Source organism: Polypterus senegalus, chromosome 17 (assembly GCF_016835505.1).
Source record: "Polypterus senegalus isolate Bchr_013 chromosome 17, ASM1683550v1, whole genome shotgun sequence".
NCBI classification, from domain to species: Eukaryota; Metazoa; Chordata; class Cladistia; order Polypteriformes; family Polypteridae; genus Polypterus; species Polypterus senegalus.
In genome coordinates, this window is record NC_053170.1 from 78,774,201 (window position 1) to 78,786,842 (window position 12,642).

The 12,642-nt window shown below is 41.5% G+C and overlaps 1 protein-coding gene across 1 annotated transcript in view; it reads left to right on the top strand.

Moving 5' to 3' along the window:
* Positions 1-7,661, top strand: part of mrpl58 (mitochondrial ribosomal protein L58) — a 51,148-nt gene extending 43,487 nt beyond the window's left edge. The window contains exons 5-6 of the mRNA XM_039740423.1: positions 1,383-1,552; positions 6,891-7,661. Coding sequence (XP_039596357.1) covers positions 1,383-1,552; positions 6,891-6,975 — 255 coding nt within the window. The 3' untranslated portion in view covers positions 6,976-7,661. The remainder of the gene's footprint in view (positions 1-1,382; positions 1,553-6,890) is intronic.
* The last annotated feature ends 4,981 nt before the right edge of the window (positions 7,662-12,642 follow it).

Genomic DNA, 12,642 nt, shown 5'->3' on the forward strand with positions numbered 1-12,642 from the left:
TCTAACTGTGAAAATATTAGATTTATAAATAAAGAATCCTACTTCGTGGAAATTCATTTATCTGTCTGCAGTGGATAAACAAGAGTTTACTGTATAACTGTGCGGAGAATATTTATAAACCATGTGGGAGAGTTTCTAAGGGCTTAAAAATATATTAAAATAACCATACAAACATATGGTTTCTACTTCGCAGATTTTCACCTATTGTGGGGGGTTCTGGAACGCAACCCCCGCAATCGAGGAGGGATTACTGTATTCCATACAAGGAATGCCCTCAAATAATTAAGCAAAATTTAAACAGAGAAAGGAAAGCAGAATAAATGCACAACAGTTTCTAAATCATTACTTTATTAAAGGAACATTTTTTCCACTAACCCTATTACGAATGTGAAAAAATAAATGCTCCCATAGTTTTACTACTACACTTTTAGCATCAATAATTGTATCTAAATTCTACATATACAGTATTTTATTTCAGTTCTTGTCATTGTTGTTGAGAAGGTAGAATAATAATAAATGTATTAAATTTACTATCACACACGTGTGCATGGGAGGCAGCTAAAGGGTCTAAGTGAGAGTAATTCCACACCAGACCAGGGGGTGGAGGAGTGCGCTGACCGTTTTTCTCCCTTTCCTGAAGACCATTCATGGGGAAATTCCGCCTGGCCCTGATGAAGTCACTTCCAGTTCCACCCCTTCTAAATAGAAAAAAAATATATTTTTACTGTATGAAAATAAATTATTGCAGTAGCCAAGTCTGCTGCATGAATTAATGGATTTCTACTCTGTTTAATACTTTCCCTAGGGCCTGTTCATGAATTGAGCAAATGTATTCAGATCTCACTTAAAGTTCAATTGTTCTTTGTTTCACTTCAATCATCTTGACTATTACTGTATTCTCAACTCAGTCTTTGTACCAACTATGCCAATGTACACCATACTATTGAGATGTATTTTACTTAAGTACCCTTTGTCTTATTATTGTAAGAAATATTTAAACATGATGCGTTTGTTTGATTTGAAGTATATATCTTTTTGGTGCTTAAAGTGCCTTTTTACTGTACTATCTGAATGAACTGTTCATAAACAGAAACAGTTACTGCAGTAATAGTAAAAACTCAGGAGGAAAGAATTATTTAAAGATACATGGATTTTTACAGGATTACACTAGTATTTTCCATGTGTAACTGCCTTAAACATAATATAAATGAAACAAAATTAATGAACTATCATAATTTAAACATAAAAAACTTCTCTTGCTAAAAGCTTTTTTCAAAATACCTTTATCAGATTCAGTACTACTTAAGATGTTTCCCTGGGAAGAATTAAATCTGAAATAATGTTTGTCTATTTATTTTATTAATTTTTTTTTTGTTTTTCAGCATAAAAATGACATTAATAAATATGGTGAAATAATTATTAAATCACAAAAAAGTCGGTACCAGGTGCAAAATCTTCATGATTGTCTGCAGAAGATCAAAGACATAATAGAAGAGTCTAGCATAAAACCCAAGGAGCCATGCAGATACACTGTGCAACTCCACAATATCAGGTAATTTTATTTTATTCCTATTTAAAAACATATGACAATGCAAAAAATATAATAAAAAAGAATGATTTTTCAAAGAAATATGAGGTGTGATCGGACAATTTGGGGACTAACAGTACGTTTAAAGTGCAGCATGTTTTGAGTTAGATACCTGACCCTGGAGGTGAAATTGAAAGTGTAAGTGTAATTACTCTGAATAAATGATACCGAGATACAACGCAAATTAAAAAACGTATGATGGTGACATGTTTACAAAGTTTGAAAAGAAGGCTGTAATTCATACCTGTTTTCCAGTGTAAGTTTTTTTATTGACTATGTCTTCTTAAGTGTTTAAAGTCTGAGAATGGTTCAGTAAAATACATGAGTATTAGGGGTAACTTTATGTTATGTGTAGTGTTTCAAGACAGGCTTTAATCCATAGTAATTTATTTAAAAAATACTACCATAAAGGCACTCTTTCGTGGACTTGTCACAGTACTGTAAAGTATTCTAGCTGACACATAACAAAATTTGCCAGCTGGCACTCCCATTTATTGTAATAATGAAAAACAATGGAATTAAACTCAGCAGATTACTTTTAAATAGGAGTTATAATTTTGTATTAAAACCAGCAAGTGGTTTCCATGTAAAAAAAACAAAAATGTATGTAATGTGAACGATAGGGGGCGCTCTCGCTCCCTTGAACCTTTGTCCACGACTCCAGACACCAGGTAAAAGTCCTCAAGTTGACTTTATTTTGTCGCCACATTGCACAAAGCACACTCTCCACCACAATACTCATATAAATCACAATAATTATCAATAAACCAATCCTCCAGCTCCCAGACGCGTTGCCACCCTTCCACCCAGCTCAGCTCATTGTCTGTGAGTTCCCATAGTCCTTTTATACTCCCTGACCCGGAGGTGTTTCTGCCCAACAGTCCACAAGTCCTTATTCCTTCCGGGTCAGGGTAAATAGTCCTTTCCTTCAACCCGGAAGTCCGTCGCTCTTTCTTTGACGAACCTCCGGGTCACAGGGCACAAAGAAGCCCTCAGTCCTCCCTGCAGCTCCCTCCTGTGGCCCCCACGGCATCCAGCAGGGCTTTGCACAAAAACTCCATTGTCCATGATGCCCTGCTGGTCTTCTGGGAACCTCCATGCTGCAAGGAGGGCTCCACCTGGCGGCTTGGGGTTATTGGCCGGGATAAATGGCCGGCCATCCTTCTCAGTAAGTAAAATGTTGAAATGTATTAGGAATTGTCATATAATTGCATTGAATTGTGAGGTGTCTTGTGATTGTCTCACTGCACAAAGTGATGCAAGCATAATTAGGCATAATCAAATCATGATGTTTAGTTAATTAGAGCTTTTTACAGTGAATCTGATAAACAATAGCAGGGCAGAAAGGTTGAAAACATGGAAAAGTCATGAGACTTAATTGTATTTCATTGGCATAACTCCAATAGACCCAAATAATACTACAGAAATTACAGACAGAAGCAAAGAGGCAGCCTGCTAAAGAGCCAGTTACTGAAACTGTGAAAAGTGCACCTGAATAAATGTGAGAAGTTAGTGCCTATGTGCTCAAACACAAAGCACAGAGCAGCAGCTTACCACACATGGAGCTCCCTCTGTATTTGTTGTCCCAAGTCATCCACAGTGATCAAACTTGAAATGTGTGATTCAGTCCAACTGTGACAGACACCTTTTTCACAGCTAATGTTAGCTCAGGTTCTGCTCACACTGCTTCAGACCTCAATTCTGGAGCCAATATTGGGACAGTTGGTTGGGGACAGTTTCAGGAACTTTCTAATATAATTTTTGAAACTGATACACTCTGTCTTCTACTTATCGGTGGTTCACATTCACAAATTTGGACATACAGTGCTGTGCATAAAACCTCTCTCATGGGCATGTGGAAATATCAAAATCCACTTTTGTACCCTGCTGCCCTCTATATAGGTGGATCCTAATGAAAAGTGTAGTTTAATTTTTCTGACTTTGTAACTATTTTACTGTTATTGTTAATTGCCAAATCAGAACTTTTCTTTCTTTCTTTTTTAATTTTCTTTCTTTTTTACTCATTTTGGTGTGTGTTCAGGCCATGGTATGTTTTTATGCTTATTACTTAAACACAGAGAAATGTCCCCTCATGCAGCTTGCATGTGCTGTTTTGTGTGTACTGCACATTGTATTTTTGTATCCTAAGTGATAACGTTCAAACAGAGGCTGGTTACCTGGGTGCCAGAATGAGGACCCAAGGACTAAATATGAAACAACAAGTCATTAAAGCGCAAGGAACTCGTACAAAAATATCTAAACATCACCCACCTCAGAAGAATATTATACTTGCCATCCCTTTGCTGCTTTTGGTTAATGGAGCTGAGACTTTATATTCTCCTTTTTTTACTTTCTCGTATACGAAGTATAAGGAAAGTATTATAATCATCTAAAGATTAAATGTCATGATTTTCATGAATCTCGAGACATTTTAGACTTCCCTGACTTTCTCGTATATGAAGTATGGGGAAAGTATTGGAATCCTCCAAAAATTCCACTTTGAGATTTTGATGCATCTCAAAGTTTTAGACCTCCCTGAGTCCTACCAGTTTTACGTTTTATTCATGCTGCTGCAGAGTCTGATTTATTCAAGTTTACTTTTATAATAATTGTTCAATATATTATTCATTTGATTAGTTGTTGATGGTTCTTTAATGTACATAATATAAAAATATAATCATACTCCTCAAATATCCATCCCCATATCTGAGTATACAAGAAGGTGTAGGGGAGAAAACTCCTGGTTTTTCCTCTTAAAGCCAGTAATAACAAGCACAGGTGTTTTTCCATCACTACCTGGAGCACTTGATCAACTTGCTTTCTCTTTACTCAAGAGACTTGATGAGTTATTTCAGGTTTTCCAATCCAGTCTGCATTTGCTTTGTAGATTGTATACTGTGAATAGAAGTTATCTTGTGGAAACAGCTACAAGAGTATGAGCTTCCAGTGGTGGTGCAGCTGCAGGCCATTTGGTCCTAGTACAGTATTTGCATAATAAGAGATGTGTGTGCATACATGATGTTAATCAGTGTAGACATTGGACTCGGGTGCTGCTGAGGGGACCTAAGCAAAGTAATCTAAATCTAAATACAGATTCTGTAGAATGTGATGCAATACATTTTAATACACCACTTGCCTAAACTAGAAAAAGCATGAAGTGATGAATGGAAAGCTTTTGATAGGAAGAAGTGTTGATAATAATTTAGTTTTAAAAGTAATGTTTCCAATCAGTCATTGTTTGGGAAAAAAACTGCCTCCCTCTGTTCCTGGCAACATTGAAAAGACATAGTTATCAAAAGGTTCCTCAATATTTAGTGCTTTCATTATTTCCAATCTTATTCCATCCACCCCTGCTGTCTTGCCACTACAGAACTTTTTTAATCACACAGCAGCTACATCTATAGAAATAAATCCCAACCCAAACAATGCTGCTGTTGACAGTGTGTTCACCAGTTTTACAAGTAGCTTGTTCACTTTCTAGTAAGATCCCCAGTTCAGGTCCACATTTTCCTACACTACTTGAAAATAGCCTAGACATGACCTACCTATTTATCCTGAATCAATGAATATGTAGCATGCCAGAATCACTTTGATGCTGTCAAAGGTAATTTCCATTCCCTTACAAAACCCCTTGCTGCCTTTTTTAGCCTCCTGGTACCCCTCAGTTAAATTTGAAAATGTTCTTTCTAAAATTACATGAGGGACCTCCTTGTTCCATTTTATATAAAATGCCACCAATAGTGTTTTAGCAACAGCTTCTTGTAACTTCCTTGAACTGGGTCCATTTAGCACTCCATGTCCCTGACTTCTCCTGAAATATGGGAAAATATCTAAACTAAGCACTACCAGCTCTCACTAGTTATTTGAGCCTTACTTGTTTGTCTAGCAGGTGCCTCATCTATCTGAGGCAACTTACCTGCAAGTAGTGATTAGTTAACAGCTCAGCACTTCTCTTTACCTGGATGTCCAGAAGATGTTGAACACTGACATGTGGCCCAAGGTATTTTGGAACCAGGTACACTTATATGCAAGTTTGTGTTCATACATGTTGCTTATTATGAACTATCTATGTAAAGTATAGAAATCAAAGTTTATGTTTTTGTTGGAGAAGAATATTGTTCTTTGGGCAGGCATGTCAAAAGGATGAAGTATGTGGCTGCCATACCAAACAGCTTTGGAAGAATTTAGCATTTAATGTTTGTTTACAGCAGCATCACACTCCCTTATAATAAGAACTGCAAAAATATAGATTACATTTTTAGCCCAAAACCCAGTTTAATTTTTCTTCCTTTTTCAATACTTAATTTTGTTAATTTAGAATTTAAATTGGAAACCCATTGTCGTGAATCTGATTTATGCCTTTCCTAAAGTCATTTTAATTACATTTTGGGAATTTTAATGTGTGTTTTCTTTATTATTTTTTTATTTTAACATTACAGTCACGATGTCTGTTTGTGTTTTTTGGATGTTTACTTCCATTTTGCGGCCATGCTGTTTGTAGTTGCAATGCCTCTTGCTGGTAATGTAACAAATATCAAAATATTTAATAAATGTTCACTTTATTTCTTTTAATTTCATAAACTATTTATACACTATATGCCCCATAACCCTGAACTGTGTTAAGTGGGTTTGACAATGTTGTATTATTTATGAACATCATCGCTTACCAGGTGACACACTTTCAAGGCTTGTGGGTAACTCTTATCCCTTCTAGCAGTTAAAATAAGTAAAATAAATAAGTAAAATAGCATAACTTGTCAGTTTATTACCATATTTTCCCTAATCTTTCAGAGTATTGATATGCAGAAGCACTACATTTGTAGTTTCCCTGCTATAAATTGTATTCTTGTGTTCTTTTTAAAGTGCCTTTTGATAGTTTGTGAAAGGCCCTGTATGAAGTTAAGCTTAATGTACTTTCAATTTGACGACAGTTACAATAAGGATCCCACAATGTGATGGTGTGTTTTAAATCAAAAACTTCTCACCAGACAAAAAGTCATTGGTGATTTGTTCATACACACCAGTTTTCAATCTAACTAAGTTATTTAAGTCAGCAAGGCCAAATTGTGGTAATATTAGCAAGACAAATGAGTATGCCAATGCAGCAGGTTTTTCCTATGGATGGACAACTACTTGGCACATTGTCTTTCTTTATTTTTCCATTGTGTATCTTCTGATATAATTTGTGGTTCCGTGGCACTATTCTAGTTAAGAAGAGAAGCTGGAAAGACAGTCTCCTGTTAAAACGTTTATTCAGTAGTAAAATATTTATTTAAGTAATTGTTTCCTACTCTCTTAACAGGTTACAGAAAAAAAGCCAAGAGAGACTAAAGCAAAAAAAACTGCATTCGATAAAGAAGCAAAGCAGAAGGGAGGAGCTGGACTGAAACTAAAACTATGTGAAGACTTCAGAAAATTCAAGATACATTATTTATTTCAAACATTAAATATTTAGCATACCATTCAATTTTTTTTACACAGTGTACACATACTTTACCATTTTTTGATCAATATATCTTGAAAAGATGTAAAGCATTTGTACCCAAACTATTTGCCCACTGTAATCACCCCCAGTAATACATCCACAATGTCAAGCCCCACACTGATTTGAGGCAGTTAGTTGTGTTACTTGTAAACAGAATGGCACCCCCAAGCCTCTTCCAGAAGCTGATCGCAGTGCACCTTTCTCAGAAGCACATCTTCTTTCCAGGTAGTAGTCAGAGATAAAGATTTAGTCTGATTATGGACTCATAAGAAAGGATTGCAAAACAATTTAATTTCTGCCAGGGAAGACTGCAGGCTGGATGCAGACAAAGAAAGAGTTGAAGAACATACTGTATGTAATTTTTCTGAAGAGAATATTTTTAGTCATTCAAAAAATGTGTGAATAGTTTTTACTTCCTCTTGTAAGTGGAGTCACTTTTTAACGACCTTTTTACAGTGTTCATGCAATCATAACTATAGTGTAGATTGTAATTTCAATTCACTGTTAACAGCAGTGTAGTATGATTAAAAGCTACTTTGTACATACTGTACTTAAGCATACTCAAATAAAAATAAGGACAGTACTCATTATTGTCTGTAAGCATTGTGGCAGTAGGGGGCGCTAGTGCTCCCTTGAACCCCCAGGTACAACTCCAGACACCGGGTGAAAGTCCAGAACCTTTTTATTTTGTTCTTCCGTGCACCAAGCACCCTCCACACTACTCATATAATAAACTCTATTAATAAACACTCCTCCTCGCCCAGACACTTAGCCACCCTTCCTCCCAGCTCAGCTCGGTGTCTGGACTGAGGCACCGTCCTTTTATAGCCCCTGACCCGGAGGTATTCCTGTCCCGACAATCCATAGTTCCTTACTCCTTCCGGGTCAGGGCAATCAGTCCTTTTCTTTAATCCGGGAGCACGTCGTTCCTTCCTGTCATGTGACCCTGACGTACTCCCGGGTCATAGGGCATAAAAGAACCCATAAGCCCCCCTACAGCGACTCCTGGTGGCCCCCAAGGTATCCAGCAGGGTTGTGTTAAAACACTACAAAGTCCATAAGGCCCTGCTGGACCTCGGGGCATGGTCCTGCTGTCGGGAGAGCTCCTCCTGGCGGCCTGGGGGTGTGAACCGGCATGGGAAGCCGGCAGTCTTCCACAGTCCCTCCCCCTTAGCGACGACTTCTGGGCGGAGCGTCCAGCCCCGCGAGGGACGTCCTCCTCCAGGAAGACATGTCTGCCGGACCTTGGCTGCGTTGTCCTTGTCCTCTAGCGAACCTTGGGGGAACGACGTACCTTCTGTCCCCCCGGGAACTATGGCGCCACTCGTGGCCCGGCCGCCGGCAGTTGTAGCATCGGCGAAGTCCTCCTGGTTGTCCCCCTCTGCGAGACCAGAAACACCTCGGGAACTCCGTTAGAGATATCTCCGCCCCTGTCTCCGCCAAGGAGGGTTTTACGGCCGCTTTACTGCTTGCAACCTCTCTCTCCATTATATTGGGAGATCCACTTTTTCTTTTGGGGATTTCCCGTTTGATCTGGGGCTTGGGCTCAGCCTGAGGCTCCCTATGGAAAAGAGAGAGCCTCTTTGCTGTTTGCACGCCCATTGTTCTGTTTTGTTTCGAAGGCGGCGTCATTAGTACCGCATCGCTCCGGGTAACAGCACTGTTTAGCTGTACCTGGGAGATTGGCACTTCCTCCGCCCCTCTGGTAACTAACGCCAACGCCCTTATTACATCGGTCGGGTCTGGAGTGGCGACTCGCTCTGGAAGGCCACGCCACACGCATGCCTCGGATCGATCGCTTCCTCCCCCTCCCGGTCAGTCATCACTCCACGCTCCACTGTCGGGTTCACAGTGCTTTGACACTCGCTGTTTATTAATAGCGGGGCCGGATCGCACTGTGTCCCCTTATGATATACGGTACAGATTTCACTTACCTGCACCGCTAAATCACTCGAGACCGGGCTTCTCGGCCTAATCGCCGCAGGTATTCCACTAGTCCTCTCAGCGGCGCCTCAGCTGTAGCTCCCAGCTCGTCTACACGAGCCTTCAGTTCCTTCACTCCCTGGAAGAAAGCATAGACGGGCTCGAGGTATTTTTCAAGCTGTCGTAAGTCCACAAAGTTAGTTATTTCGCCGGGTTAAGTCCGCTCGATTCGTTTCACCTACCGGCCGGGAGCCAATGAGCACGTCCGCTCCTGGCACGAGCTCTGATGGGCTTCGAGGAGGCTTCTGGGACATGGAGTCCAAAGAGGAACGGGTAGCCTGCCGCGCGGACTGCGATCTGCGTCTTTTAATTTGTCGGCAGACCGATCAGTCACTTCCCGCTCCTCTTGATTCTTTTTAAATTGTGGCGCTGCTTCGCTCGCCTCCTTCCCTTTCAGGAAGCTCAGACCGTCGGGGAATTACTGACCTCACCGAAGGATCCTTCCTGACCGTCTTCCCGGCTTCCATCGCGTGAGGTCACGTGGTGGCTCTCGCCGTATGGGCTTCTTCTCTGCGGACTCCTAGACTGGCCCGGCTTCTTCTTGTCGCGGCCATCTTGCCTAGGTCTGAGGCGGGCGGGCTCTTTGTCCGCTTTGTGCAGACAGGCTTCTGCAAAACAAGAAAAGAAAGGCTCCGGCGATTCGAGTGCTCTCCCAGCACTTACCTCGGAATGTAGCCGATCCCTCTCCAACTCCCTGTAGTAATCTTCGGGAGTCTTAATCCTGCAAAGTTCTGGCTGCTCCTCCGCTCGGATTTGCTCTGCTTCAGCCTGTTCCGTTCTTCCTCACCGCCTGTCAGGTAAGCCCACAGCGTTTCCAGCCCATCTGGGACCGAAGTCTTTTGGGTAGATCCCTTCTTCTTCCCAGATTTCTTCCCCATCACGGTCTGCTGTATTTTACAGCTTACAATTGCAGCGCTCTTAGTCGCGGGTGGAGTTTTCACCTCCGCGGTTCCAAGAGGGACCTCCCGGGGTCGTCTGCCCACACAAAATTTATATTTACTGCAGGTCCCCTGCCAACAGATGGCCAGAGTATCCTGCCGGCTACGCCAGTGTGGCAGTAGGGGGCGCTAGTGCTCCCTTGAACCCCCAGGTACAACTCCAGACACCGGGTGAAAGTCCAGAACCTTTTTATTTTGTTCTTCCGTGCACCAAGCACCCTCCACACTACTCATATAATAAACTCTATTAATAAACACTCCTCCTCGCCCAGACACTTAGCCACCCTTCCTCCCAGCTCAGCTCGGTGTCTGGACTGAGGCACCGTCCTTTTATAGCCCCTGACCCGGAGGTATTCCTGTCCCGACAATCCATAGTTCCTTACTCCTTCCGGGTCAGGGCAATCAGTCCTTTTCTTTAATCCGGGAGCACGTCGTTCCTTCCTGTCATGTGACCCTGACGTACTCCCGGGTCATAGGGCATAAAAGAACCCATAAGCCCCCCTACAGCGACTCCTGGTGGCCCCAAGGTATCCAGCAGGGTTGTGTTAAAACACTACAAAGTCCATAAGGCCCTGCTGGACCTCGGGGCATGGTCCTGCTGTCGGGAGAGCTCCTCCTGGCGGCCTGGGGGTGTGAACCGGCATGGGAAGCCGGCAGTCTTCCACAGCATATAATAATTAATTTCTTCCAAATTTGTTTATTCTATTACATAGTGTGCAATAGCAATAAAGACAACTTATAAGACATTAAGTTATATGGTACTATGTGTTGAGTACTAGTCAAGGGAGGATATGCATAAGCTATCTAACTCACTAGTGAGGCCTCAGCTGGAGTACTGTATACAGTTTTGATTTCCATATTACAAAAGATATATTTCAGCATTAGAAAGTTGTGAAGAGAACAAGTCATTCAATCCAACAAGCCTGTCCATCCTATTCAACTAGATTATCCAAAATAACATCAAGCCGAGATTTGAAGGTCCCTATATACCACTCCACTACACAACTAGGTTATTTATTCCATATGTCTATGGTTCTTTGCATGAAGAAAAACTTTCTAATTTTTGTGTAAACTCTGCCTTTAACAAGTTTCCAAATGTGTTTCCTGTGTTCTTGATGCAGAATTTATTTTAATGTAACAACTGAGATCTACTGTACTAGTGCATTCGAAACTTACTACAATCCAGACGAGAACGGGCCATTCAGCCCAAAAAAATCTTTCCACTCCTCTCCACTTAATTCTTACAAAATAACATCAAGTCTATTGTCTACCACACTGCTTGATAACCTATTCCATGTTCTTATGGTTTTCTTTGTGAAGAGAGCAAAACCGTATACAGTACTCCAGATGAGATCTAACAAGTGTGTTATAAAACTTGAGCATAACCTCCTTGGATTTGCACTCTACACATCGTGATACATAGCCTAACATTCTGTTAGCCTAATAAATATCTTCTGAACACTGTCTGGCAGTTGATAGTGATGAGACCACTTCTTTTTATTCTTCTTTTTCATCTTCTTCCTTCTGCTGCTCCCTTTAGGGGTTGCAACAGCAGATCATCCTGTTCTCTGCATCTTGCCCCATTACACTCCCCAGCTGTTTGTCTTCTATGACCAAATCCATAAACCACTTGGGCCTTTCTCTTTTCTTCTTAGCTGGCTTCTCCATCCTTAAAATCCTTCTCCCAATATAACCAACAGATGCACATGTCCAAAACAACACAATCTCCCCTCTCTGACTTTGTCTCCCAACTGTCCAATCTGAGCTGACCCTCTAATGTCTTTATTTCTAATCCTGTCCATCCTTTTCATACCCAACAAAAATGGAGGTCATATATGTGTGTAGTCAGTGGAAGGGAAATGACGTCATGACAGAATGGCATTCTGGAACCTGAAGTGACATCAGGAGGAGGAGGGATCTTGAGGACCGGAACCGGACATGATGTTGAGGTTGTCATCTGAAGATTGGAAGTGATTGTTAGATCAAGGATTCATCAGTTATTCTGCATGGAAATAGGAGAAAAAGTTAGAGGGCAGCGCCAACCCCTGGTCTGGCGTGTACTTATTTGAGCCCTTAAACTGAGCCCACACCTATCGGGTCAGGCGGCCTGAATTGAGAGGTTGTGAACCCGAGAAAGAGCATTGGCATTGGCGTGGAAAGGACCCCAGTGATAAATTACCGAAAAACGGTAAGGCTGTAGGTCCAAAAACAAGAGTGTGACTCATGGCAATACCTCAACTGTGTAACAGCCCATTTAATCGGCAAGGCCTCCCTTTTCACTGTTGCATACCTGGTTTCCTGATGCAACAGTTTCCAGCTGAGGAACATAACTGGTGTGGACTGTGCCCAGCAGTTTATCCCGGCCATGTCCCCCAAGCCGCCAGATGGAGCCCTCCCTGCAGTATGGAGGTGCCCCGAAGACCAGCAGGGAGTCATGGACGTTGTAGTTTTTATCCTCAGCCCTGCGGGATACCACAGGGGCCGCAAGATGGAGCTGCAGGGAGGGCCGAAGACTTCTTTTTGCCCTATGCCCCGGAAGTACTTACAAGTCACATGAGTGGAAGAGATCATGTACTTCTGGGGTGAAAAAAAGGACTTTTATCTGACCCGGAAGTGATAGGGAATTATGGACTGAAGGATGAGAAACA